The sequence below is a fragment of the Arvicola amphibius genome, chromosome 6, assembly GCF_903992535.2.
Source record: "Arvicola amphibius chromosome 6, mArvAmp1.2, whole genome shotgun sequence".
NCBI classification, from domain to species: domain Eukaryota; kingdom Metazoa; phylum Chordata; class Mammalia; order Rodentia; family Cricetidae; genus Arvicola; species Arvicola amphibius.
The window spans coordinates 38794812-38822233 of NC_052052.2; the positions used below are offsets into that span (position 1 = coordinate 38794812).

General features: G+C 40.4%; 1 protein-coding gene, 1 non-coding gene and 1 pseudogene across 3 annotated transcripts in view; 1 reads left to right on the forward strand and 2 right to left on the reverse strand.

The window, feature by feature from the left end:
* The window catches only part of Eps15 (epidermal growth factor receptor pathway substrate 15), a 102880-nt gene extending 76055 nt beyond the window's left edge, over window positions 1-26825 (reverse strand). For both annotated transcript variants that reach the window (XM_038333978.1, XM_038333979.1), the window contains exons 1-2: window positions 26670-26825; window positions 2261-2302 (exon numbers count right to left, since the gene is read on the reverse strand). In XM_038333978.1, coding sequence (XP_038189906.1) covers window positions 2261-2302; window positions 26670-26702 — 75 coding nt within the window. In that variant the 5' untranslated portion in view covers window positions 26703-26825. The remainder of the gene's footprint in view (window positions 1-2260; window positions 2303-26669) is intronic.
* LOC119816910 lies at window positions 7261-7527 on the reverse strand (annotated as a pseudogene).
* Window positions 9331-9449, forward strand: LOC119818175. The gene has a single exon (XR_005286075.1). It is a non-coding gene; the product is annotated as a 5S ribosomal RNA (ribosomal RNA).
* Window positions 26826-27422: the final 597 nt, after the last annotated feature.

Consider the following 27422-nt stretch of genomic DNA (forward strand, 5'->3'; position numbering starts at 1 on the left):
TACACAACACACACACGAGGGAGGGAGGGAGGGAGAGAGGGAGGGAGGGAGGGAGGGAGGGAGGGAGGGAGGGAGGGAGGGAGGGAGGGAGGGAGGGAGGGAAGAAAATTGGCTATCTGGTTTTATAAAGTCCCACCATCACAGGTAGTAAACGCTTTAACTAAGAACTTCAGCATGGGCAAAACTCAGTTCTAATTCATATATACAACAAGAAATATGGTGGAAAGAATTTCCAAGGTTTAGATCCTAGTCTAAGACAGAAAGACAAACAAAAACGTTTAAAATTTAAAAAAAAAAAAAAAAACCACATGAAGCCAGGCATAGTGGTAAGCACCTGTAGCCCTAGCACTTCAAAGGTACAGGTAGGAGGATCAGCAGGTTCAAGGCCAACTTCTGCCACATAGCAAGTTTGGGGCCAGGGTGGACTACAATGACACCTCGTCCCTACCCCATCCAAAGATTACAGGCATGGTGGTATATGCCTGCAATGCTAGCACAGGGGAGGTTGAGGAAGAAGGATTTAGAATTTAATGAAAGTCCCTGTCTCTAAGACGAAACAAAAAAATAAAACCAACACTGGCATGGTTGTCCACAATAACCTCAGCGCTTGAGAAGTAAAGGAAGGAGGATCAGAAATACAAAGCTATTCTCAACTACATCATGGGTTTGAGTCCAGCCTGAAAGCTCATCTCAAAAAGACAAAGCTTAAAGAAGTATAAATCAAACTGAACATGTTGGCATATACTTATAACCCCAGCTACTTATGAGGATGATCCAAGACCAGTTTGACCAACATAGGTTCTTAAGAACCACACTCTTAAGATGTATACAATTTAAAAAAAATACAATCAGACTCTGCAAATTTTTTAAGAATTCCACTTAGAAGCTGCTAAGTAGTACACAGTACTAGACTTACAAGTCAAAAAACCAAAGGGATCCCTATATTGGTTAATTGGTATTTGCTAAAATGACGTAGACAACCAAGCCAAATGAGACCACCCTTTTCTATAATTACACAAATTTTCTGTGAAAACAATCAAATACACAAAAATGAAGCTGGGCATGGTGGCACACACCTGTAACCCCAGTACTTGGCAGGCAGAGGCAGAAATGACTGAAAGCTCAGGGTTATACTCTGCTACTTAGTGAGTTCAAGGCCAGGCTAGGGTGTATAAAGATGTCTCAAGACTTTTTTTTTGTAAGACATAGAAAGAAATGAGCAATGAAACCATTTAGAACATCAGGACATTATCTGGTCTAAAATATTTATTTCTGATTAGCTTTTTAATAAGACTTTTAAACTGTAGAACGAGACGTTAAATTACAGAAAACTGTTAGCAATACAAATGATTCCTATCCACACAAATGCAAATACATTTTTTTCTGGTTGAGTATGAATCACTACAATTCATATTTTCATTTTCAATGCTTTCTGAGGTTGGGTATCACATAGCTCACACTGGCCTCAAACTCATTATGTAACCTAGGATGATCCTGAACTGCTAGGATTAACAACTATTATCACACCTGATTTTTGTATTCTTAATTTTATATCTGAATGTTTCCCTAATTTATTAACAAACTGCTTGATACATTTCTTGTTTGTGTGGCTGATTTGTTCTTTGGTATTGTGAATTAAACCTAGGGTCTTTTGTGTGATGAACAGGTCATTTACCAAAGAACTACATCCTCAGCCCCACGCTCACTTAATATGTGTGAAATGATGAACACCAAAATCTCAGCACTAGAGGCTGAGGCAGCAGAACTCTCACCAGTCCAACACAAAACTGAACTACATAGTGAATACCAGGCCAGCCAAACAGAAAACAAGAACCAAACCACCAAATAAATAAACAAACAACACATAAAAGTTATTTCTATTTGGCTTATACATTAACTAAGATATTTATATCTGAATGAATTTATCTAATGTTCTATAGATTTTTAACATAGATGTTTAGGGTAATTAAATTCTCTTTCATTCTTTCTGAGAGCTATTATCTAGTTTTGGTGTGTGCCTATAATCTTAACACTCAGGAGACTGAGGTAGGATTATGTACTGAAAGGCCAGTTGAGACCACCTAGCAGGACCTCTCAAAAACAAAACAGTATCAATTACTCAAAGTTAGAGGCTAAACCCAAAATAGTTGAATCATGACACAACAAACTTATCTAGTGACTCTCATCTACATGCATATAATCAATAATTTAAATCATATTTTATGCTTAATTCAGAATACAAATATAGTAAAAATCTTACCTGTCTATAGTATTTTTCATATACAGGATTCCCACTTGACAACTAAAATAAACAATAAATAGCAATTATATTTTATTCAATAATTCTTTGTGATACATTTGGTATTCATTCAAAAGATATTTGAGAAACAGACAAAAAGATTTTAAAAAATCCTTCATTTCAGGAAAATATTTTCTTCTTTGGTGACAAGGAGGAGAATGAATAAACACAGTCAAAGAATCACAAAAATTCAGGAAAGAATCTAAGGTTTTTGTTCATACATAATTCTACCCAGAAACCCAATACAAAACAAAAGTCAGTTTAAAGCCCTCTTCAAAATGTTTATCCTCTACCCAAGAAGTACTTAAACATAAATTCAAAATCTACTTCAATAAAGTAATAAAGGGATGCAGTACAAGAGGAAAGTATTTGTCGAGAGTGTAAAAAGGCGTAATTGTGACCACAGCACCACAACAAACAACCTGGGGTACACAAACTGGTGTCCTGATGATCTGATGTCATCAGAATTGAATTGCTTATGTGCAGGCAGTGCCACTCATTTCACACCCACAGTTCAAAGGGCTCCTTGTCCAACTGATGAACATAATAGCTCATTTGAAAGGCAGCTGAAGAATATCAATGCTCAAAAGCTCAGGTTTGCCTGTACGGGAATATGGAAGAATGTTCAGGACAAAGAAGGCATCTAAGAGGCTTACAGGATGACACGAAGGCAGGAACGTAAAAGTATGGGGAAAAGAAGGTGACTCCTTAGAGACAACATGTGTGCCTGCAATTAACAAAGCTCAGCTACATCTGTACAAACTAGGAAGAAGTATGGACATGGCGGCACATCCTTGTATATCTACTAGAGGCCAGTCTGACCTATATAGCAAGATCATGTCTCACACACACACACACACACACACACACACACACACACACAAAGTAATGAACAGAAATAACAGTTTAACATTTTGTAGAGGAAAATTTATAAAGGGCCCCATCTAATTTAAAGAAATGAGGATACAAAAGAAGACAAATTCAAGAGTGATTATTTGTACACGTGTCTATTAAAGAGAGGAAGAACATAGGGAGTAACTTAGGGAATAACTTCAAATGATTCAGTTGAGGATCTAAATGTCAGTGAAGACAAAAATGAGGGCATGATTTAAGAAAGATTTAACAATACTTACTAAGGGGTGAGGGAAGAAGGGCATGGGTAGAAATACATGAGCACAGTGTGAAGTCTAGAAATATTGTCTAGAAATCAATATATAGATGATATGTATATACCAAATATGTACACATATCCTGTAGTGTCTGCTTCACCAGCAAAATGTTTTAGTTTGTTTTGTTTGGTTTGATTTTTTGAGACAGGGTTTCTTTCTCTAACAGCCCTGGCTGGTCTTAAACTCAGAGATCCGCCTGCCTCTACCTCCCAAGTGCTGGGATTAAAGGCGTGGCCATTAATTTCAAAAGTCACTTGTCAGAGAATCCAGATACACAATTCGGTTTTCCCCAATCCAAGCATCACAGTGCTTCCTAAAATATGCTCATGGACTACCCCGTAGAGTCTTGATTCAGTTTATTGTCCTAGCAGCGTTTCCAGCTCATTACTATGCCTCAGATTTCTCATTTAAAAAAAATGAACTACTATTCATCATTACACTGAAATACTAATGTAAACCAGGATGGACTTAGTATACTTTCACTGTATAATAACTCCTAGCTGAGGTATCTGCTAGAAGGGCTTAAGTATTTTAACAACATGAACAACTGACATTTTAAAGATGAGTGATAATTCCATTTTACTGTCCTGAATCTTTACAGACTTTCAAGGAAACCAAGCAGAAATGGCAAAATGGCTCATTAGGCAAAGGAGCTTATGCCAAGTCTGACAACCTGAGCTAGATCAACCTCCAGGATCCACACGGTGGATGAAGAGAACTGACTTCTGAAACAAGTTGTCCTCTGACTCCACATATGCAAATACCTCCAACCATATGTAAATTATTTTAAATTTTTTTAAAAGAGAGAAAATCAAGCAGAGACTCATTGAAAAATATACCCCAGATACAAGACATATGGGTAAGTTGCCTTATAAATCCAGCCTAAGTAATCTTTCTAAAACAATCCTCCAAAAGTTGTCTATATACTTAGAAAACTAGTTGGAAGTCCTTAATCAGTGACTAAAGTTTGATGGAAAGATCACAAGATGCTGTCTTTAAAAAACAAACCAACAAAAAACAAAAAACAGCACTTGGGGAGTCAGAGGTAGGCAGATCTAGATCTCTGAGTTCGAGGTCAGCCTGGGCCTGGTCTATAAGAGCTAGTTTCCAGTTTCCAAAGCTACAGAGAAACCCTGTTGAAAAGAAAAAAAAAGGAAAGAAAAAGAAATTGAGCAGGGAAGATGTCAGTGAGGAATGCTTGATGTGCAAATGTGAGAACCTCAGTTCAAATCCCCAACACCTATATAAAAAACAGGCATGACATATGTGCCTACAAGCCCAGCACTGAGGCAAGAGACAAGAATTTCCAAGGAGCTTGCTAGCCAACCAGCCTAGTGGAAACAGAGACCCTGTATCAAGGGAACAAGATGGAGACAATAAAGAAAGACACCAGACATCCTCCTATGGCTTCTGCATACACAAGGGCACACACACATATGAATATATCATACACCCAAAACACACATACCTGCAACAAAACACACACACACACACACACACACACACACACAGAGTTAATGACTAAAGTTTCAAAAGAAACTTAGCTTTTCAAACAGCAATTATCAATTTTATTAACAAAATTTGCTAAGACATTAAAACACTTCAAAATCAACAAAAGAATTGAACAAATGAAATGATGAGAACTAAAACAGGACAGATTTCATTTTGCAATTCTATATTTTGCTTTGGAATCAATTCTAATAATTCCATCAAGTCTTTCATTTTTATTTTAGTTTAGTTTTTCAAGACAGGATTTCTCTGTGTAACAGCCCTGGTTTCCTGGAAATTGCTCTGTAGACCAAGGCTGGCCTCAAACTCACAGAGATCCGCCTGCCTCTGCCTCCCGAGTGCTGGGATTAAAGGTGTGCGCCACCATTGCCACCGCTGCCCAGCTAAGAGTCTTTAACTGGATAAAATTCTATTCTGTACTAGAAAGGAGGGAAATATAAAAGGTATACAAGTGTTCGGGATCTATATGTGGTAGAGCATGTAAAATAATAAATAGAGCAAGGGGGCTGGAGAGATGGCTCAGTGGTTAAGAGCATTGCCTGCTCTTCCAAAGGTCCTGAGTTCAATTCCCAGCAACCACATGGTGGCTCACAACCATCTGTAATGAGGTCTGGTGCCCTCTTCTGGCCTTCAGGCATACACACAGACAGAATATTGTATACATAATAAATAAATATTTTTAAAAAATAAATAGAGCAAGTACAATGACTACCTCTTCTGGAGGTTGAGGCAAGAAGACTGATGCAAATTCAAGGCTGTCTGAGCTACAGAATGGTGTCAAGGCTAGCCTAGGCTACAGAGTCAGACCCTGTCTCAACAAAGAAAAAAGGAAAAAAAGAAAAAAAAAGAAAGCTGAATGACGGAATGAAACTGCGGAATGTTAAACAGTTGTAGCATCCTCTTATCATGCTTAAAAAAAAAAAAAGCATATGCTTACATCCCTAAAGGCAAAAAACAAAAACAAAACAAAAAAGTCTGTTTTGAGGAAGAAAGCAACGATAATGAAGAGGTGATTTTACTCAGCTAATATCCAAGGAAAAAAACTGTAAATTATATACAAGCAGCTCTGGGCTCCAACTTCACCTTATTATTACAATACAGATTCACTAGTTATGGCAAAAACCTAAGGCGGCAGGAGCTTACTAAGGAGACGAAAGCACATGTGGGCTGATCACAACACTAATGTGAGACAGTTAAGTGGGGATGGAAAAGCCATCCAGATTGTCAGTCACTCGTCAAGCAAGACAACCAACACTACTTTATGTGCCTCAGTAAATACAGCTCTTGTTGGCACTGTTGCTAGACTACAAATATGATCACATCTTAGATATTAAAAAAGCACACATCATGAACACAGTGAAAATATCTGAAAGAAATGACTAAAATGATCACAGAGATTTTCTCTGATTAAAAGATTATGGATATTTTTTACATTCATGATAACACTGCAATTTCTGAAGATCTTTTATAGCAAGTATCCTTATATAGTGAGAATGAAATAAGTTTTCAATTTAGAAAAATAAAAATACCTAAAATTTAATTGTACAAAATTGCACATGAACCTTTTCAGTAATGAAATTTCTAAAGGTAAACTTTTAAGCCACAGTTGTCAACAAAAAAATTAAATTCTGTTGTAAATTAAAAGCATTTCTTTATCAATTATGAGAAATAAATATTCATAAGTATAAGAGAAATTTCTTTTAAAGAGCAAATTGCAGCCAGGCAGTGGTGGCACATGTCTTTAATCCCAGCACTCGGGAGGCTGAGGCAGGCAGATCTCTGTGAGTTTAAGGCCAGCCTGATCTACAAGAACTAGTACCAGAACAGGCTCCAAAACTACAGAGAAACCTTGTCTCCAAAAGAGAGAGAGAGAGAGAGAGAGAGAGAGAGAGAGAGAGAGAGAGAGAGAGAGAGAGAGAGAAGAAAAAAAAAAAAAAAAAAAGAGAAAAAAAAAGAGAAAGTTTTTTAATGTTTGTTTTTTTAATATTTTTTATTCCTTTGTTCTTTGCTTCTTTCGGGGTCCCAAATAAATACAGACGGTGACTTATTTCTTTATAAATGCCCAGTCTTCTTAGTTTGGTTTATTTCTAGACAGTTTTTCTTTTCTTTCTTTTTTTTGTAATAAAAGCAATAAATCTCACATTTATTGTCACCTGATAATAACATAAGGGCCATTAAAACAATATGAATAAATGTTTCAGACTGTGCTCCCAACAGAAGACACCTTTAAAACACTGTACTTCTTCTTCAACTAGAATGTTGAAATAAAGTGTTTCATGGGCTCTAGCTCCAAACACTTTAAAGCAGAATATTATCTCCTTTCAGCACGATCCGACCCAGTTGTTTCCTGACTTTGTTTTAGAGTGAATCTCTTCTGCATAATCTAATACAAGGTTTAAGTAAGCAAAGCCAATACAACCTTCTGTCAGCATATTCACTTGCTCATACAGCCAGACCTGAACTTGAGAGCTATTTTGCAAGTATATGAAGAAGGTCGATGGGCTGCACCATCACCTTCTGCGCCTTCTAGCCCTGTCCACAGTACGCCATGATGGAAGTCACAAAGACCACATGAGTAGGAAGGCCTCCTCAGACAGCCTTCTAAACAGCTTTTCTTAACTTAATTATCCCTTCTATCTTTCTCTATTTCTGTATACCTTTCTTTACTTCTTATTCATGTCTTGCTGTGTAACCGGGAGGCTGACCCCTGGTGTCTCCTTCCACCTCTTGCTCCTCAATCTGTTTCTCCAAGATTTCTCTCTTTATTCTCTCTCACTGCCAGCTCCACCTATCCTTCCTCCTGCCTTGTTATTGGCTGTTCAGCTCTTTATTAGACCAATCAGGAATTCAAGACAGGCAAAGCAACACAGCTTTACAGAGAAACACGCGTTCCAAGGCCTAAACAAATGTAACAAATCTTAAATTACTATTCCACAACAAGCAAATTACAGTGTGAAAAATACGTATATTGTTTTCAGTTTCTCTCTGTAGGTGTTCAAGTGTAAGGCTGTATTATATACATACATGGTTTTCCCCCAAAACTGGCACAACATGTCTGTTCTTGCCATATCTTTTCATTATTATAAGGGAGGGGCTAGCAAGTGAATATAGACAATAACAAGAAATAAATGGCATCCAGACTAGATGATGTAAAACTATCCCTATTCACAGAAAACAAGATCTTTTATAAAGCAAGGTATTACAGAATTCATTAAAACAAAGTTATGAAAGTTGTAAGATATAAAAACCAATATATAAAAATGATCATACTTTATGCACTTGCAGTAAATTTGAAAAAAACAAAAACTATACATACATACATATACACATAAATGCATGCATATATACATAAGAAAGCATCTTATATTAATGAATTACAAGTATTAACATTGTTAGGATGGCAAAACTCTTCAAACTCATCTACAGACTCAATGCAATTCCTTGGAGAAGTCCAGTCAACATTTTGTAGAAACTAACATGCTGATTCTAACTAAAGTTTATATGGAGTTTCAATGAATTCATAATAGCCAAAATAGTTCTGATTAAGAAAAAGCAAAGCTAGACGTCAAACACATGTCAATTTCAAAATTCACTATAAAACAATTATTTCTTGCCGGGCGGTGGTGGCGCACGCCTTTAATCCCAGCACTCGAGAGGCAGAGGCAGGCGGATCTCTGAGTTCGAGGCCAGCCTGGTCTACAAGAGCTAGATCCAGGATAGGCTCTAGAAACTACAGGGAAACCCTGTCTCGAAAAACCAAAACAAAACAAAAAAAAAAACAAAACAATTATTTCTCAAGATAACATTGCACTGTACATGGACAAACATTTTGAGTTGAACAGAATTATGAATTCAGAATAAACTCATCCATCTATGTTTTTTTTTGTTTTTGTTTTTGTTTTTTTTTTGTTTTTTTTTTTTCGAGACAGGGTTTCCCTGTAGTTTCTAGAGCCTGTCCTGGAACTAGCTCTTGTAGACCAGGCTGGCCTGGAACTCAGAGATCCGCCTGCCTCTGCCTCCCGAGTGCTGGGATTAAAGGCGTGCGCCACCACCGCCCGGCTTAACGAAATATTTATTTATTATGTTTACAATATTCTATCTGTGTATATGCCTGCATGCCAGAAGAGGGCACCAGACCCCATTACAGATGGTTGTGAGCCACCATGTGGTTGCTGGGAATTGAACTCAGGACCTTTGGAAGAGCAGGCAATGCTCTTAACCTCTGAGCCATCTCTCCAGCCATCTATGGTTTTTTTTGACAATGACATCAAGATTATTTGACAAATGGTGCTGGGATATTGCAACACAAACAAAAGATATTAACAAGGAAAAGAATGAAAGTGGATCCTTCACATCTACGGCCATACCACCCTGAATGCACCCGATCTCGTCTGATCTCGGAAGCTAAGCAGGGACAGGCCTGGTTAGTACTGGGATGGGAGACCGCCTGGGAATACGGGGTGCTGGAGGCTTTTGATGAGACCCTGTGGATTGCTTCTATCCCAATTTGGTATGATGGACCACGCCCTCCTGAAAGGTTGCTGTGAACACCCTCAAAAAAAAATCACTCAACTGCCAACTGAGATGAAGCTGGCACACAGGTTACACCATGAAAGATCTGATTAACAGCGCCCCCATACAGCAGGAAGCAGTTTGGAGAGAAATAACTGCGCCCATATTCCCAAATACTGTTTATAAATGTTCTTTTACATTTAAAGGGGGATATGATATAGATATGAATAATTTGCATTGATATGGATTTTGCTTTAGTGATTTAAATTTAAGGTCAATTTTGTTATATGTATATGTATTTCTGATCTTGATTACGGTATTGTGATTGTGTAGTTCATTTAAAAATGTAATGTATAATAAGGAAATATAGGTTGTTAATGGATAATCATCGATAATAGTTAAGCTTGTAGTCATGTTAGTTAGAGTTTCTAGATATATAGAGATATATTTCAGTTAAATAGGCATTTTTCATATCTTTCAAAGACTACAGAATATGGCATTTAGTGTTTTAATAACTTAGATTTTTCATGACAATAAGACACGTCTGCTCCTGGCAGCACCAATCTACTTCAAGAGGAAGATGGGCATCGAAGAGGCTCCTTATGGAGTTTGATAGCCATTTTGGCAAGAAACTGCTCTTGCCTGGACTATTGCATAAACTGGACACAGAGAACCCTCAGAGAGAGGACTGCTGGACTTGCCTAAAGGTGAGATGATCTTTCGGGGTTCCTGATTCATGAAAGAGTCTATGAGACATTCTGCAGGACACAGCAGATACTGACTGAACTGCCTTTGAAATTTCCTTCTTCATGGAAAAATCTGCTGGATACTGTGGGCCTGAAGGCTGAAGATGGATACCCCAACAGTACAAAAGAACTTTGGGTGACTGTCCAGACAGTGAGATGTCTCTGTCATTTCTAGAGTTTGGAAGTTGCTTATTACTTGTTTACTTAGGTAATATTGTGTCCTTCTGGAGTCTTTGATGGAATTGAAGAATAGATATAGTTGTTTTCCTTTGTTATGATAAAAGATAAAATAGATATAAATATTGTAACTCTAATTCTTACTTGATAACTGTTTTGTTATATGTAATTTTGCTATGTTAAAGTTAAAGCCTTTTTTATTTAAAAAGAAAAAGGGGAAATAATGTAGGAGTGTTTCTATCTATCTGATGATTTCATTGGTTAATTAATAAAGAAACTGCTTGGCCTGATAGGTTAGAACATAGGTAGGTGGAGTAGACAGAACAGGATGCTGGGAGTGAGGCAGATGCCTCGGGCAATTGCCCTGCCTCTCTGTTCTGGGACAATCGCCATGAAGCCAGCCACCAGGTCAGACATGATGAATCTTTCCCGGTAAGACATCACTTCGTGGTGCTACACATATTATTAGAAATGGGTTAATCAAGATGTGAGAATTAGACAATAAGAGGCTGGAAATAATGGGCCAGGCAGTGTTTAAATGAATATAGTTTGTGTGTTGTTATTTCGGGTCCGGGCGGGATGAAAAGCAGGCCTGCCCACAGCCTCATCACTACAACATCCTATATAAAAATTAACTCAAAGAACCAGAGAGATGGCTCAGAGGGTAAGGGTGCTTCTCCCTAAGCCTACAACTTGAGTTCAATCCCTAGAACCCATATGATGGAATGGAAAAAACCTACTCCCACAAGTTGTCCTTTGACCAACATCTAAACACACAAATGTAAAAAACAAAACTTTTTTTCATTACCTAAAAATGCATCAATCAAGGAACTATATAAGACCTGAAACTCTTTTAAAAGCAAAAGCAAACAAACAAAAACACCCTCTAGGCCATGTCTTTAATCACAACATTCAGGAGTTAGAACCAGAGAGAGTGCTGTGAGTCTGAGGCCAGCCTGGTCTAAACAGTTATTGAGTTTCAGGCCAGCCTGAGGTAAAACCTGTCTTTTAAAAGAAAAAAAAAGTGTGTTAGGGAATAAATTTTTATAATCTCAGATCTGGCAAAGGATTCTTCAACTTCAAAAGGACAAGCAGAAAAGGAATGGTGGCACACACCTGTAATGCTACCTAGCCCTTTGGAGCTAAGGAGGGTCAGGAGTTTAAGGTCATCCTCAGCTATAAAGCAAGTTCAAGACCAGCCTGGGCTACAAGAGGCCTGGTCTCTCAAAAAGAAAAACAATGTGACTGTCTTGGGGTTTTTTTAATTGTTGTGAAGAGAATCATGACCACAACAACTTTTTTTTTTTTTTTTTTTTTTTTTTTTTTTTTTGGTTTTTCGAGACAGGGTTTCCCTGTAGTTTCTAGAGCCTGTCCTGGAACTAGCTCTTGTAGACCAGGCTGGCCTCGAACTCAGAGATCCGCCTGCCTCTGCCTCTTTAATCACAACAACTTTTATGAATAAAAATATTTAACCGAGGTGGCTTGCTTACAGTCTCAGAGGTTCAGTACATTATCAACATGGCAGAGGGCATGGTGGAATGCAGACAGATGTGGTGCTGGAACTGAGAGTCCTATATCTTGACTCAGAGTCAAGAGGAAGTCAAACTCTCAAAACCCGCCCCCACACTGACACACTTCCTCCAACAAAGCCACACCTCCTAATAGCGTCACCCTTTGGGGGCCAATTTTTTTCTAACCACCACAGTGACTAATTTTGGCACTTGAGATGCTGAGGCAGGAGGACTATAATTTTGATGTTTTTATTCACAATTTCAAACAATTCCCCATTTTTTAAAAAGACCGTCTCAAAACAATGAAGTTTGGGAAGTTCTGTCTTTTCAGGTTTTCAAGATAGGTTCTCTGGGTTGCCCTGGCTGTCCTGGAACTCACTCTGTAGACCAGGCTGGCCTTGAATTCACAGGTGTAAAGTTTTTATTATAGGAATTTGGGGGAAAGGCCTACAAAAAATAAGTCTTAATCAACTTAATCCATGAATACTTGATACTGCCAAAATTCATATGTTAGGGAAAAATTAGTCACAAAAGCAGTGACGATATAAAAGAGAAGAAGTGCCAAGCACAAAGACATACCAGGACATTTCAAGAAAGTATGGCTCAAATAGAGTCAACAAAATCAGTTTTAAACTGTTCTAAAGAACCAGATGGTCCAGAATCCACCCACAAGACCAAGCATAAAAGTATGCCAAGGGGAAAAACAAAGAACAGAATGTAGAGAACAGACTAAGAGCAAGAGCAACATGAACTACAGAGAAGATGCAAACTGAAGCATTTCAATCTTCCAATTTCCAATGGTAACTAAACTTTAATAGACTATATAGGCTTTTGTAACAAAAGTCAATACACTCAACTTAAATCTTTCTAATTAGATTGTGTATGGTGGTGCATGCCTACACACCAGGCCTCAGGAGGCTGGGGTAAGAGGATCAAGATTTCAAGTCAAATCAGGGATTAAAAACTAATAGCAGAAAAACTGTGGACATGTCAACCTTTTTGCTATTTTTCTGTATGTTTCAATTTTCTTTAATGAGTGAAACAGCCATTTCTCCCTTCCTCCACCTACCCTCCAGCCTCAATTCTTCTTCCTCCTTACTCTCTCTGTCCAGAACTTCCATCTATACCTCTTCCCTCGCTACTGGTCATTCAGCTTATTAGACCAATCAGGTGCCTCAGGCAAGCAAGGTAATTACACAAACGCAACACATCCTTACACAGTTAAACAAATATTCTGCAACATAAACACATGCAGTACACTTTTACACAGTTAAACAATTATCCCAAAAAAATACACAAATGCAACACACCTTTACATAGTTAAACAAATCCAACACATTTTTGCATAAATATTCCACAACAATCACCACCATCAATTAAAACAAACATCCTCGATTATCTTTAGCAGCAAAATGAGTTTCAAAAACAGCTCCAACCTTTCATTTGAAAGCATTATTTATATAAGAAAGGTAAATTTATTCTACCTGGCTCCTATTTTTGGTACAGAAGTGTCAAAGTTCACATTTATGTAGCAGAAAATTACAGAGCACTACCCAAGGTATCTTAAACAGAAAACTACAGGAAGCCTAAAAAAATAAAAATAAAAATTAGGGGGCTGGAGAGATGGCTCAGAGGTTAAGAGCATTGCGTGCTCTTCCAAAGGTCCTGAGTTCAATTCCCAGCAACCACATGGTGGCTCACAACCATTTGTAATGGTGCCCTCTTCTGGCCTGCAGGCATACACACAGACAGAATATTGTATACATAATTTAAATAAATACTTTTAAAAAATTATTGACAGCTTCATGTATCGTGATGGCTATTCTCCATCCCTGCCCCTCTCCCACTCTCCCCATCTTCCTGCCCAGACAGGGTTCCTCTATGTGCAACCCTGACTGGCCTCAAACTCAGAGATATACCTGCCTCTGCCTCCTGAGTACTGGGATTAAAGGTGTATGCCACCACCACCTAGGTACGATGGCTATGCTTGGTTATCAACTTGACTATAACTAGACTTAATTAAAACCCAATTGACTGGGCACACCTGTGCGGGATTTTTTTCCTTTCTTAATTAAGTCACTTGAAGTGGGAAGACCCACTTCTAATCCAGATCTTTTGTGGTAGGAAGATACACCTTTAATCTGGACCACACTTTCTGCTGGCAGCCTATATAAAGAATATGGAAGAAAGAAACTGGCTCTCTCCTTGGCTGCTTGTTCTTGCTCTAGCAAGTCCATTGCTTCACTGGCATTAGAGCCTATTTCTTTGGGATTCCTGCACATGCTGAAGACCAGCTGAGACATCCAACCTTGTGGAATGAACTACTGGATTCTTTGGCCTTTCATTGGTAGACAGCCATTGTTGGATTAGCTGGACCAGTCTATATGCCATTCTAATAATCCCCCTTCTCTCTCTCTCTCTCTCTCTCTCTCTCTCTCTCTCTCTCTCTCTCTCTCTCTCTCTCTCTCTCTCTCTCTCTCACACACACACACACACACACACACAAACACACACACACGGTTCTCAACCTTCCTAATGCTATGACCCTTTAATATAGTTCCTCATGTTCTGGTAATCCCCAACCATAAAATAATTTTGTTGTTACTTCCTAACTGTAATTTTGCTACTGTTATAAATCATAATGTAAATATCCTGCAGATATGCAGGATATCTGATATGGGATCCCCCCACCAAATGGGTTGCAACCCAAAGGTTAAGAACCACTGCTCTAGAGAACCCTAATACATTTATGTCTTTTTTTTAATTGCTCTGTTCATTTAGTTACAACATGCCTAAATGATAGTTTATTTTTACTACACAAATAAACAACTGAGCTAGAGAGTAAACAGAATGTCCAAGATCACAGAGCTGTTTAGGGGCAGAGATACTTTAGAAATAATATATATTATTCTGATTCTGTTTCTCAGTGTGATGATGCACTCTTTAATCTCAGCACTCAGGAGGCAAGGCAGGCAAATCTCTGAGTTCAAGGCTGGCTGGTCTACATGGTCAGAAGAAGTTTCAAAAGTATCAAAAAAACAAAAACAAAAATATCTACATTTAGGGCTAGAGACAAGGTTCAGCAGTTAAGAGCACTTGTTGCAAGGAAAGGGCCCACTTGTTCGACCCAGCCACCTGGCTAGATTACACCCGAAATAACCACACAGAAACTGTATTAATTTAAACACTGCTTGGCCATTAGCTCTAACTTCTTATTGGCTAACTCTTCCAAATTAGTTTAACCCATCTCCATTAATCTATGTATTGCCACGTGGCTGTGGCTTACCGGCAAGATTCTAACCGGCATCCATCTGAGGTACAGGATCCATGGCTTCTCCCTGACTCTGCTTTCTTCCTCCCAGCATTCAGTTCTGTCTTCTCCGCCTACCTAAGTTCTGTCCTATCAGGCCCAAAGCAGTTTCTTTATTCATTAACCAATGAAAGCAACACATGAACAGAAGAACCTCCTACACCACCCTGTAGCACAAATAATAAAAACCCAGAGACAGATAATGGAGTTCAAGTTCAAAGACCAGAGAAGCAAAGCAGCCAACCACAAGAGAGCTCTTACCACTGTGAAATCTTCAGACTGAAAAGACAGCGAGTTTCTGTCTCATGCTGCCTTATATTCTCTCCAGTGCTAGTATTAAAGGTGTGCACCACCACCTCCAGGCCTCTTTGAGTAACTAGTGCAGCTGCTGGGATTAAAAATGTGTGCCACTACTGCCTGGTTTGTATGGATGATTAGTGTGGCTGCTTTTCACTCTGATCTTCAGGCAAGATTTGTTAGATCATACACAAAATTAAACTATAGGACCCAGATTCAGTTCCCAGCATCCATATAGTGGTTCACAACCATCTGTCATTTTGCTTCTAGGGAATCTGATGTTCTCATCTGAACTCCATGGGCATAAGGGATGCGTGTGCGTGCACGCACGCACACACACACACACACACACACACACACACACACACACTGTAAATATGTACATGTAGGCAGTACACTCACACAAAATTTTTTAAAAAAATATATAGATCTGGGGTTCAATGGTACAGCACTTGCCTAGCACACACAAGGCCTTGGGTTCAATATCCAGCAATGAAAGAAAAAAAAATATAGATCTGGCAAAAGCTCTGAGAGAAGGGCTATGAATTTTAAACACAGAAAACTTAAACAATTTACTACTACTATTACTACTAATAATAATAATAATTTCAACTTACCCATAATTGAAGAAATGACAAAGTGAAATGGTGAAACCTAATTTTTATGTCAAACTGACACTGATCAAAAAGTCTAATATACATATACTATATTGATGAAGCTATGGAAGACAGAGTTAGCAACATATAGCATAAATATACCCTTTAAGGGAGAGAGAGATGGCTCGGTGTTAAGATCATTTGTTGCATTAGACCTAAGTTTGATGCCCGAGCACCCACATGGCAGCTCACAACTATTGATAACTCCAGTTCCAGGGGTCGGATGCCCTCTTTTGACTTCAACAGGCTCTAGGCATATAGATGGTGCACATTCACACATGCATGTCTCAAAAAACCTTTAAAAAAAAAAGAAAAGAAAAGCTAGCAAGCTAGCAAAGCAGGTGTAGTGGCACAAGATCCTCAACTGAGGTGCATGCAGTAGGACCGGAAGTTCAAGGTTATCCTCAGCTACAAATTCTGGGCCATCACGGAATAAACAAGGGCCAGCAGGAGGATGGGGAAAGACAGAAAAGAAATCTAAGTGTAGCTACAATCTTAGAATATAGTTTTACTTTGCTACTGATGTCAATTTAAAGGGGTAAATTTTCAAGTGTCATATAAAAATGCTAAATCAATTGCTAACAGAAGGAATGCATTCTCACTATTAAAGGTGAGGTAATTAAAAGCTATAATTAATGATAGTATAAAATCTTTTTTTTTTTTTTGATTTTTCGAGACAGGTTTCTCTGTAGCTTTGGAGCCTGTCCTGGAACTAGCTCTTGTAGACTAGGCTGGCCTCAAACTCAGATATTATAAAATCTTAAGTGTTTTTTTCTTCCAGCCTTTCTCCTGAAATCACTTTTATTTAGTTTTCCACTTATGCATCCAAATTACAAAATCTTCTGACTATTTAAAGTTCCTAATAATTAAGATAACTCTCTCCCTCTCCCTCTCTCCCTCCCCCTCCCCCTCTCTGTTTTTTAGAGACAGGGTAACTCTGTAACTTTGGAGCCTGTCCTGGAACTTGCTCTGTAGACCAGGTTGGCCTTGAACTCACAGAGATCCGCCTGCCTCTGCCTCACAAGTGCTGGGATAAAAGGCATGCATTACCACCACCCAGCAACTTATTATTATTTTTTAATTATTACCACTGTGTGTGGCTGACACACGCCATTGCACTGATGCAGAAGACCAAACACAACTGGCAGCAGTCAGTCTTTCTTTCCACCATGTAGGTTCTGGGAATCAAACTCAAAATTATCAGGCTTAGCAGCAAAGATCTTTACGGACACTGAAACACTGAACCATCCCACTGGCCCCTAAAGATAATTTTTAACAAAGGCACATTTTTTTAGTGAGAATTAAAATGTTTTAAAATGAAATTCTAAAATACGGTTTCCCTAACATTTCCTTTTCTTTTATTATTTTCTACCAACAAGCAAAAAAATTAGGATTTCTGAAAATTTATTTTTCTGCTTTTGTTTCCAGAGTACAATTTTACAAAAACTTCTTTGCGAATTTGGGTTTTAATTTCTCTGGAATGCAAGTAAAATACCATAATGAACATTTAAAGCGAGGCAACTGGGGACAGTCTATCAGCCTGTTGCTAACATTAGCTTGTAAACAGATGAAAATAAAGGAATGCACTCTTAATTGTCCCTGAGAGGCTACTGCACAAACCCATGTGATCCTAATTAATTTTAACTAAACCAACCCTTCCCCAGTGCTGAACATCCTGGAGCACTTTAACAATGACTAGTTGTCTCGTGAGCAAGCAGAGACTTCCTGAGTATACGCGATATACTCTATATAAAAATATAGCAGGCAGCCGGGCGGCGGTGGCGCACGCCTTTAATCCCAGCACTCGGGAGGCAGAGGCAGGCGGATCTCTGTGAGTTCGAGACCAGCCTGGTCTACAAGAGCTAGCTCCAGGATAGGCTCCAAAGCTACAGAGAAACCCTGTCTCGAAAAACCAAAAAAAAAAAAAAAAAAAAAAAAAAATATAGCAGGCAAAAAGGGAAACATTTTCCACTCCACCTTTCCCACACTAGAAACTTAAATCTGTCATGTTGAGAAAATATCCCTTTCCTGATTGTGAAAACCAGTTGTAGTTTTCAAACTCTATCCTGTATTTATTGCTATAATTGTTAAATTGAAGTAATAAATTGATATGTTTACTAGTACATGTAGTGGTCTTGTTTTCAGCCCTATAGAGTTCTTTGTGTAGCCCTGGATGTCCTAGAACTCGCTCTATAGACCAGGCTGGCCTCAAAGTCACAAAGATCCACCCACCTCTGCCTCCCAAATGCTGGGTGTAAAGCTGTGCACCACCTTCGCCCAACTACAATTTTATTCATGAAATAAAAATAAACTCAAAATGACACACACCTGCAATATCAGCAGGAGACTGACACATGAACTCCAAAACCACCTTGAACTACAAAGATCAAATCTCAAAATAAATGAATAAAGAAACAGCAGAAATTGAAATTATAGGCGATATCCCCTTCCAATTTTCAAATTTTCTGTAACAAAATTGTATCATTCTTATAATTTTAAAAAACAATAACAACAACAAAACTACATATCCCAGCACACAAAAAGCTGAAGCAGGAAGACTGCAACTCAAGGTCAGTCTAGAAAACAGAAGGAAACCCTTTCTCAAATAAACAAAGCATCTTATACTGCTTATTGCATTTGAGGCTTATGTATTTGGTGTGGGATTTTTGCTGTTTGTGGTTTGGGTTTTTTCTGAAGACAGGGTTTTTCACATAACCCAGACTATTAATCTGTCATGTAACCAAGAATGGCCTTGAAATCCTGATCATCCTCTGCCGATGTACACCACCACACTCAGCACTTACAATTACAGATGTACACCACCACACTCAGCACTTACAATTACAGATGTATACCACCACACTCAGTCTTGGTTTTGTTTCATTTTTTTTCAAGTTATCATCTCACTATGCTTCTAACCCTGGCCCAGAACTGTATATGTTGCCAAGGCTAGTCTCAAACACATGATTTTCCAGCTTTGGCCTGCCACAGTACTTACTGGTTTTAGGTCATACAAAAGGGTTTTGGTTTATTTATGTATTTTTTTTAAGAAACAACTTACAAGCCCCTTTGATTTAAAGTGCTTGTTACAAGCCTAAGGATCTCAACTTGATCCCTAGAACCACATAGTAAGAGAGACTCAATTCCCAAAAATTGAGATACACAGGCATCGAGCTTAAACACACAGAAAATAAATACTTTTTAAAAATTAATATAAAAATTAAATCCTGGCTGGGCATGGAGATGCACACCTCTATTAATCCCTGTACACAGAAGGCAGAGACAGGAGAGTCTCTGTAAATTGGAAGTCATCCTGGTCTACAGAGGAAGCTCAGGGCTAGCCTTTAGTTCACAGTGAGAACCTGGCAAACAAACAACAACAAAGCTGGACCATGGGTTTAGCTCAGGGGTAGAAAACTGCAACAAGCAAACACAAAGCCCTATACCTTAAAAAAAACTTTATATACTAAGTAAGAAAACTTCAATTTAATCTGAATAGTATTTAAAAATATTCATTATATCATTTTTTATAAAATAAAAAGCTCATAATGGAGGTACTAATACACCCACAATCGTATCCAGATACCAACAAAAGCATGCAAGATCTGTGAGTCAAAGCTCCCTTCTTCAAGAAATTTACTACTAGGCTAGGCATTTTTAATCCCAACATGCAGGAGGCAAAGACTGATCTCTGTGAGACTGAGGTCAGCCTGGTATACAAAGCAAGTTACAGATCACAAGAACTACATAGTGAGACTATGTCTCTAAAAGAAAAAAAGAAAGGAAACTTATTATCCAACTAAAACAAAGCATATACTGAAAAACAAAGAATTTTTAAAAGACATACATCAGACATTCTATACATACAGAACACAAAAAAGTATAATGAAACAGCTTTTAGTTTCATGTATCTTAGTTCCAATCTCAGATCTCAGTGAGGAATTGTATGCGCCTGTTATTTCAGCATCTGGAAGGCTGAACAACAAAGATCTAGAGCTCAAGGCCAGTCTTGGTACAAAGGGGCTAAATAACAACAAAACCACCCGTACACCAACAACAAAAACTGAGATCTACTATTTCCTGCCTTATATAAATTACCTCACCCATTTGTAAAATGAATTAACTGAAGTACCACTTCTGTCAAAGAGTAAAAAGCTAAAGGAGCTATGAGTAGTATTAGTAGGGATATAGACATTAGAAAAAGAAATGGACAGTTGAAAAAAATTGTTTGGTTTTGTTTTTTTAAACAGCATCTCTGTGTATCCTTGACTGGGCTGTCCTGGAACTACATACAGATTGGCCCCAAAAGCAAGAGTTCTACCTGCCTCTGCCTCCAGGGTGCTAGGATTTAAAGCAAGCAAAAGTTTTACATCAACTTGACACAAGTTACAGTCATCTTAGAGGAGGGAGCCTCAACTGAGAAAATACCTCCTTAAAACCTGGCTGCGTGCAGTACTAAAACTAATTAGTACTGATGGGGGTGAGTTCACTGTGGGTGGAGTCACTCTTAGGCAGGTGGTCCTGGGTTTTATCAAAAAGTAGGCTGAGCAAGCCAGTGAACATCACTCCTTCACCTCCTCTGGATGTGGAGGGTCTTCTGTTTGAGTTGATTTCATTGGTTAATGAAGAAACTGCCTGGCCCATTTGATTGGCCAGCCCTTAGGTGGGCAGAGTAGACAGAACAGAATGCTGGGAAGGGAAGTTAATAAATCACCATGCCTCTGCTCTCTGAGCCAGACTGCCGTGCCTCTCCTCAGGGAAAGAGATGCAATGAAGCTCCGGCCGGTAAGGCACCACTTCGTGGTGCTACACAGATTATTAAATATGGGTTAATCAAGATGTGAGTAAGAGGCTGGAATTAATGGGCCAGGCAGTGTTTAAATGAATACAGTTTGTGTGTTGTTATTTCGGGGCATAAGCTAGTAAGGCGGCTGGGAGCCGGGTGGGAATGCAGCCTGCAGCTCCTCACTACAAGCTCCTGCCTTCAGGATCCTGCCCTGTTTTGAGTTCTTATCCTGACTTCCTTCACTGATTGACATTTTCTTCATTAATGTGGAAGTGTAAGCCAAATAAAACCCTTCCTTCCCAACTTGTTTTAGGTCATGGTGTTTCATGACCTAAATTTACTAGGTCAGGCATAGTTCACATCTTTATTCCCAGCATTCTGGTAGGCTGCACCAGACTGATTTCTACTGAGTGCAGGTCAGCAGGGGCTGCATATCAGGAAATACCCAATGGTAGAGTGGTTGGTTGCCTAGCATTCATAAGGCTCGGGTTTAATACACAGTGCTCAAAAAGAAAGAAAACATTACCTGTCTTTTCTATAATCTACCAAAAACGCAAAAGTCGGATCTTTCTCATTCAAGTTTTTCCTTTTCCCAATTTTTAAAAAAATTTCGTATGTGCGCTGCATTTACATCACTTCCCCACCCCCTCCTACCCCAGTCACTCCCCTCTCATGTCCAGATCCTCCCTTCTAATTCATGGTCTCTTTTTCTTTTATTATTATTGACATACATATATATGTACATGAATAAATATGTAAATACAACCTGCTGAGTTCATTTAGTATAGCTCATCCGCATGTTTTTCAGGCTGATGACTTGGTATTAAATAACCAATTAGGGGGTTCATCCCTAGGAAAGAAATTCTCCCTCTCTCTACATTAACTGCCTATAGCTCTTCATCTAGGAATGAGGCTTGGGTGTTTTTGTCTTTTCAGATACAAGCTTTCTGTAGCCTAGGCAGACTTGCAGTTTACTTTGTTGCCATTCTGGCCTCAAATTCACAATAATCCTGCTTCAGATTCCCACATGCTAGGATTAGCTAGCACCATCATGTTTCTATTTGAATTTTACTCATCAATAAGAAAACAATAGAAAGGAGAAACATAAGGCTGTGCCTTACTAAATACTGTGGAAAATCAGCACATTGTAGGTAAGATTTACAAAACAGAATGTTGGGGCTGGAAAAATATGTAATAGCCTTCAAACCCCCCTATTAAAATCCAAGCTCCACGTTTTTGTCTTTAAGTTTCAAAAGTTACTATTTTGTTTGTTGGTATATTCTAAGATAGAATAATTCTTGGCAGAAAGCAAATCCTCAACATTATTTGTTGAATAATTTTTAATTCACTTATCTTTATTTTATGTGTATGGGCGTTTTGCCTACAAGTTATATCTGCACCTCTTAAGTGCAGTGCCTGGGGAGACCAGAAGATGGGGTTGCATTCCCTGGAACTAGATTTATAGAGCTCTGTTAGCTACCAGACAGGTGCTGGGAATTGAACCAGGTTCTCCTGAAGAGCAGCCAGAGCTCTTAACTAATGTAGATCAATTTTTAAGGCTAAGAAAGCAGACACCGAGAGATTTTACTCACTGCCATATCTACTGGCAAAGCTAAAAATGGCACTCATTTTCTTAATTTAGTAGTCTATCATCTCTAGAAGGCAAAATTTCATTTTAATCTTTTTCTAAAGAAAGGATTGTGGCAGGCATTCAAAAGGGAAGGGAAGAAAAAACTAAAACATTTTCCACATTTTTCTCCAATTTGTTATTTCTCTTTAAGTGATAAGGGCTAAAAAGCTAAAAACCAACCAAATGCAGTGTGTTACATCTAATATTTTTTAAATTGCATAGCATATTTGTTTAATTTTAGCACCTGGGAGGTAGAGGCAAGCTTACTGGAAAGTTCCAGGACACTCAGGGCTAAAGACCCTGTCTCAAAAACAATCTCTCTCTCTATCTCTCTCTCTCTCTCTCTCTCTCTCTCTCTCCCTCCCTCCCTCCCTCCCTCCCTCTCCCTCTCCCTCTCCCTCTCCCTCTCTCTCTCTCTCTCTCTCTCTCTCTGAATGAATATAAATGGGTGAACCTACTCCAAACTGATCATCTAATTGCTGGAGGCAGAAGCCAGCATCTGGCTAATCTTCATAACCGCCAAAGAGCCCTTTAACAGTTTTTGCATAGACAGTAAGAGTTATCAATCACTTTCTTCCAAATAAAAGATTGGGGAAAGAGATGAGTTTTAAAATATCCTTTGCTGGGCCCAGTGGCACACACCCATAATCCCAGCTTCTTGGGAGACTTGGGGTGGAAGGATCACTTAAGTCTAAGAACCTGGGTCAGAATGGCAACACAGCCATCCACTGCCTACCCTCCACAATGTCTCTGCCCTGAAGAATCTCACTTGAGAACACCTGTCTCTGTGTGTTAGAAGAGTAGAAAACAGAAATAGACGGTGACATAAATAGATCAATAATGAATGTGAAACCAGGTTACACCACTATCTGACTTGACGTATTCAAGCAGTTAAAAAATTTTTTTAAATAAAAAATTTGAGGAACTGAGAAGATGCTCAGTAGGCAAAGCATGAGGAACAGAATTCAAATCCTCAGTACCCACATAAAAAGCCCACTATGGCTGAGTATGTCTGTAACCCCAGCACTGAAAAGCAGAGCAAGCAGATCTCAAGAACCCACTGGCTAGCTGGCCCACTTCCCCAAAATGCAAGTCCCATTCACTGAGAGATCTGTCTCATGGAAGCACACCTAACATCCTCTTCTGGTCTCTTCATGCACTCAACAGGCACACGCACCTGTGCACTCACGTGTGTGCACCACACACACTTTAGACAGTCTCTCTGCACTGCCTTGGCTTAACTCACACATTACATGTAGTTCACACTAGTCTTAAACCATCAGCGTTCCTCCTGCCCCCGACTCACAAGTGCTGGGATTACAGGTATATGCCACCAGACCCAATTAACCTAACTTAAAAACAAAAAAAAGATGAAATCTAAGAGAGAAATAGGTATAAACACTATGAATTTGAGGCCTGCATGGCCTACAGAGTTCCAGGCAGCCAAGGCTACATAGTGCGACTGTCTCAAAGCATGCACACAAACACACACACACACACACACACACACACACGTAAAGAACGGGGGCTGTAGAGATGGCACAGCTCAGGTTAGGAACACTTGTTGCTCTTGTAGAGAAACCAGGTTGAGTTCCCATTACCCAAGTGGTGGTTTATAACCATTGACAACTCTAGTTCCAGGAGACATATGTGGGCACCAGGCATGCACATGCCCATATGTGTGTATGTGTGTGTGTGTGTGTGTGTGTGTGCGTGTGTGTATGCATGTATGTATACATGTTAATTAAATCTAAGAACCACAATTTACTAAGTCTTAAAGGAAGACACAAATATTTTAAAATAGGATTTTTTTTCTGTTCCTTTACAATATAATCTCACTGTATCTTGGTATTTTAATATCAAAATATTCTAAATTTGATGGGGTAGCTGACCAATCCCTTGTCTGAGGGGCGTGACCCCTCCGGGGCACAAAATACCTTTAAAAGATCCATGTTTTGGTGGTTTGCTCTCTTGGTTCCCTGCTCTTCGCTGGAACTCTGGCTCTGTAAGTTTCTCCCATTTTCTCCTTTTATTAAAGCTGAGTATTTCATATAAGGCTAGTTTGGTTATTTCCCATTGCCGGCCGACCACGCCCGCTACATAATCTGACTTATTTGAATTATCAATATAAATTCAAACATGAAACACTAAAGGACAATTCCCCTTAGTGAGATTCAGCACTTACTCTGGATACTGTTAACACCTAAATACATACTCACAAGAACATATGTAAATGTGAAAGTGACTATAAAAAGAAAGAGCCTGAAGCAAACTTCCAGAGATGAATGATAGTAAGTAGAAACTAAAAACACAGTCCCATCGAGGAGAAAGGCACGAGCAGGCACAGAACTGAGAAGCGACTATACACAGGTCTTCAAGGGAACAAAATCTTTGAGAGAGGGGAAACTGCCAGAATTAGCCAACAGAGTCAGAATACAACAGACAGCCAACAGAGATCATGTTTAAGGCAGGGCACTAACTAGACTCACAAAGTCAACACCCAAAAGTCAATGTTTCCATTCCTCAAATTTGAGTTTCAGAGGGATCCTTCCAAACAGATTCAAGACTAAAGACTTTAACTAAACCAGTTAAAGGCTCCATCTTAAAAATTCTTCCCTGTTATCTGCTGATCAAAACACAGTGACCCACAGGAAATAAAGTTGGAAATGTAAAATGCAGTTTGGGGGGCCATTCCTGGACACTGAGACTCTTTACCAGAAAAGCTGTAAACACACACATACTGTTTATATAAAATCACCTTTGCTGGAGATGTGGCTCAGCTACTAGAGAAGCCCTTGGGTTTGAGCCCTGGTAATAAATAAACTTAGCATAGTGGTCCAGCCCGTGATGCCACCACTTGGGAGGTGGAGGCAGAATTATCCAAAGTTCAAGGTCATTCTTGACTAAGTAGTGAGTTCAAGGCCAGCTTGGTCAACCTGTTTCAAAATAAGTAAGTAAATAAAAATCTCCATCCTGGTTCCTGAGGAAAATACTTTTTTTCTCTCTATCCCGAAATGTTAGGGAAAAAAAAAAAACACCTCAAGAACTTTTTATCATAATACAAAAGTGTCTACTGGCCAAGCACATGCCCTAAATGTAGAGCTTCAGCTTAAGTACAGGCAAATCTAGGCCGAGGAGACAAGATGGCAGGGAGCTATCACAGGGCAGCCTGTAAGGTTGAGGTGGGTACAGTCCCAGCTCTGGGGAGAACAAACTCCTGGACAGTGAAGATGGCTGGACCGGCAGGTGTGTAGCACCTCATCCGCCTGGTTGTCTAGTGAGAGGACGACTCGGGTTTTACAGAGACGGAGAACTCGGGCTCTCCTGAGTGAATGATCTTCAGAGGTTTCCTAGGAAACTCGAGGACGGGGCTCTGAAGGAAGAGAAAGCGAGAGGCAGAGACGGAGAGACAGACAGAGAAAACCGCTTTGGGCAGAAATCGTCCTGGAACAAAGTTATCTCCGCTGTGGCCCCCCGCGCCCGGGCGGACAGAGCCACCCACCTGCTGAAGGCTGGCGCTGTTGGTCCCCAGGACGGCGAGCAGAGCCTGCCCCTCACGGGTGGGAAAGTCTGCAAGGGGAGCAGCGCAGAAGTTAACACGGGCGGGTTGAGCGCGAGTGGGACAAGCGCCCGGGCGGGATGCGACTGGGGGACTTGGAGGGGGGGGACGACTCGGCAGCGCTCACCCCCGCCCGTGAGCAAAGCTGAGCGAACCCTGCTCCGCCGAGGGCGAGCCTCGCACCGCGCGAGCTCCGCTGGAGCTCACCTGACGGCCGTCAGGCCCGCACAGAAACTTCCCGAGACGGTGAGCGCTGCCGGGACCCGTGGAGGCGGCCGGGTGGGAGCCGCGCGGGGCGGAGCCGAGCTCCAGGCGACCCCGGGGCGGGGGCGCGGTGGCCGCGGCTGGGGGGTGGGGGGCGCTCCGGTTCGGGATGGCGCCCGCGCTCCTCACACGCGCTCCCGCCGGGCGGCCCGAGAGCGGCCGCCGCGCCAGCGCCCGAGAGCGGTAGGGGGAGGGCCGGGGAAGCCCGGCGGATCGAGCCGGGCGGACTGGCGGGCGACGTTACCTGTGTCAAGGAGAGCTGGGCTGCCGCAGCCATGGTGTTTCCATCATGCACGGGAGGGGAAGGAAGGACGGGCGGACAGGGGCCGGGGCGGGAAAGAGGCGGAGGGACAGGCCGTAGGCGAGGCCGGCGGCCGGGCGTCTCCCCGAACTTCGACAACTTCCCTCTTCACGCCGCCCCGCCCCGCCCTGCCCCGCCCCGCCGGCCCCACAGGCCGCGGCGGCGCGCAAAGCCCGGCGCGGGAGTCTGAAGCGCGGAACCAGGCCCTGACCCCGGCCGCCCTGGAAAACCCGGTGCGGATGAAGCACCGGGGCGGACCGGAGGCGGAGGCGGCGCCATGAAGTCCTAAGAGAGAAATGTAGGCAGAACATCGACTTTCCTGGGCTGCTGCTTCTGAAAAGCGCGGGAACATATACCCGTGCCCAGGTGGCTTGTGGGAACTAAAAGAGTAATGGTACTAAGTAATGCTAGTAATGGTTTAGTAATAATATTTAATAATACTGATTTATATGGGATTGACTCTGCACCAAATGCTTTATTTTTGTTATCTGTTTGCTTTTAAGACAGGGTGTCTATGTAGCCTTAGCTGTCCTGGAGCTTACTATATAGACAAGGCTGCCCTCGAACTCATGGAGATCCTCCCACCTCTGCCTCCTGAGTGCTGGGATTAAAAGTGTGCGCACTGCCACACTATTTTTTTTAATTGCATGACTAGGAGATTTGAAACAGAAAGAAGCTATACAAATGAGGAAGATG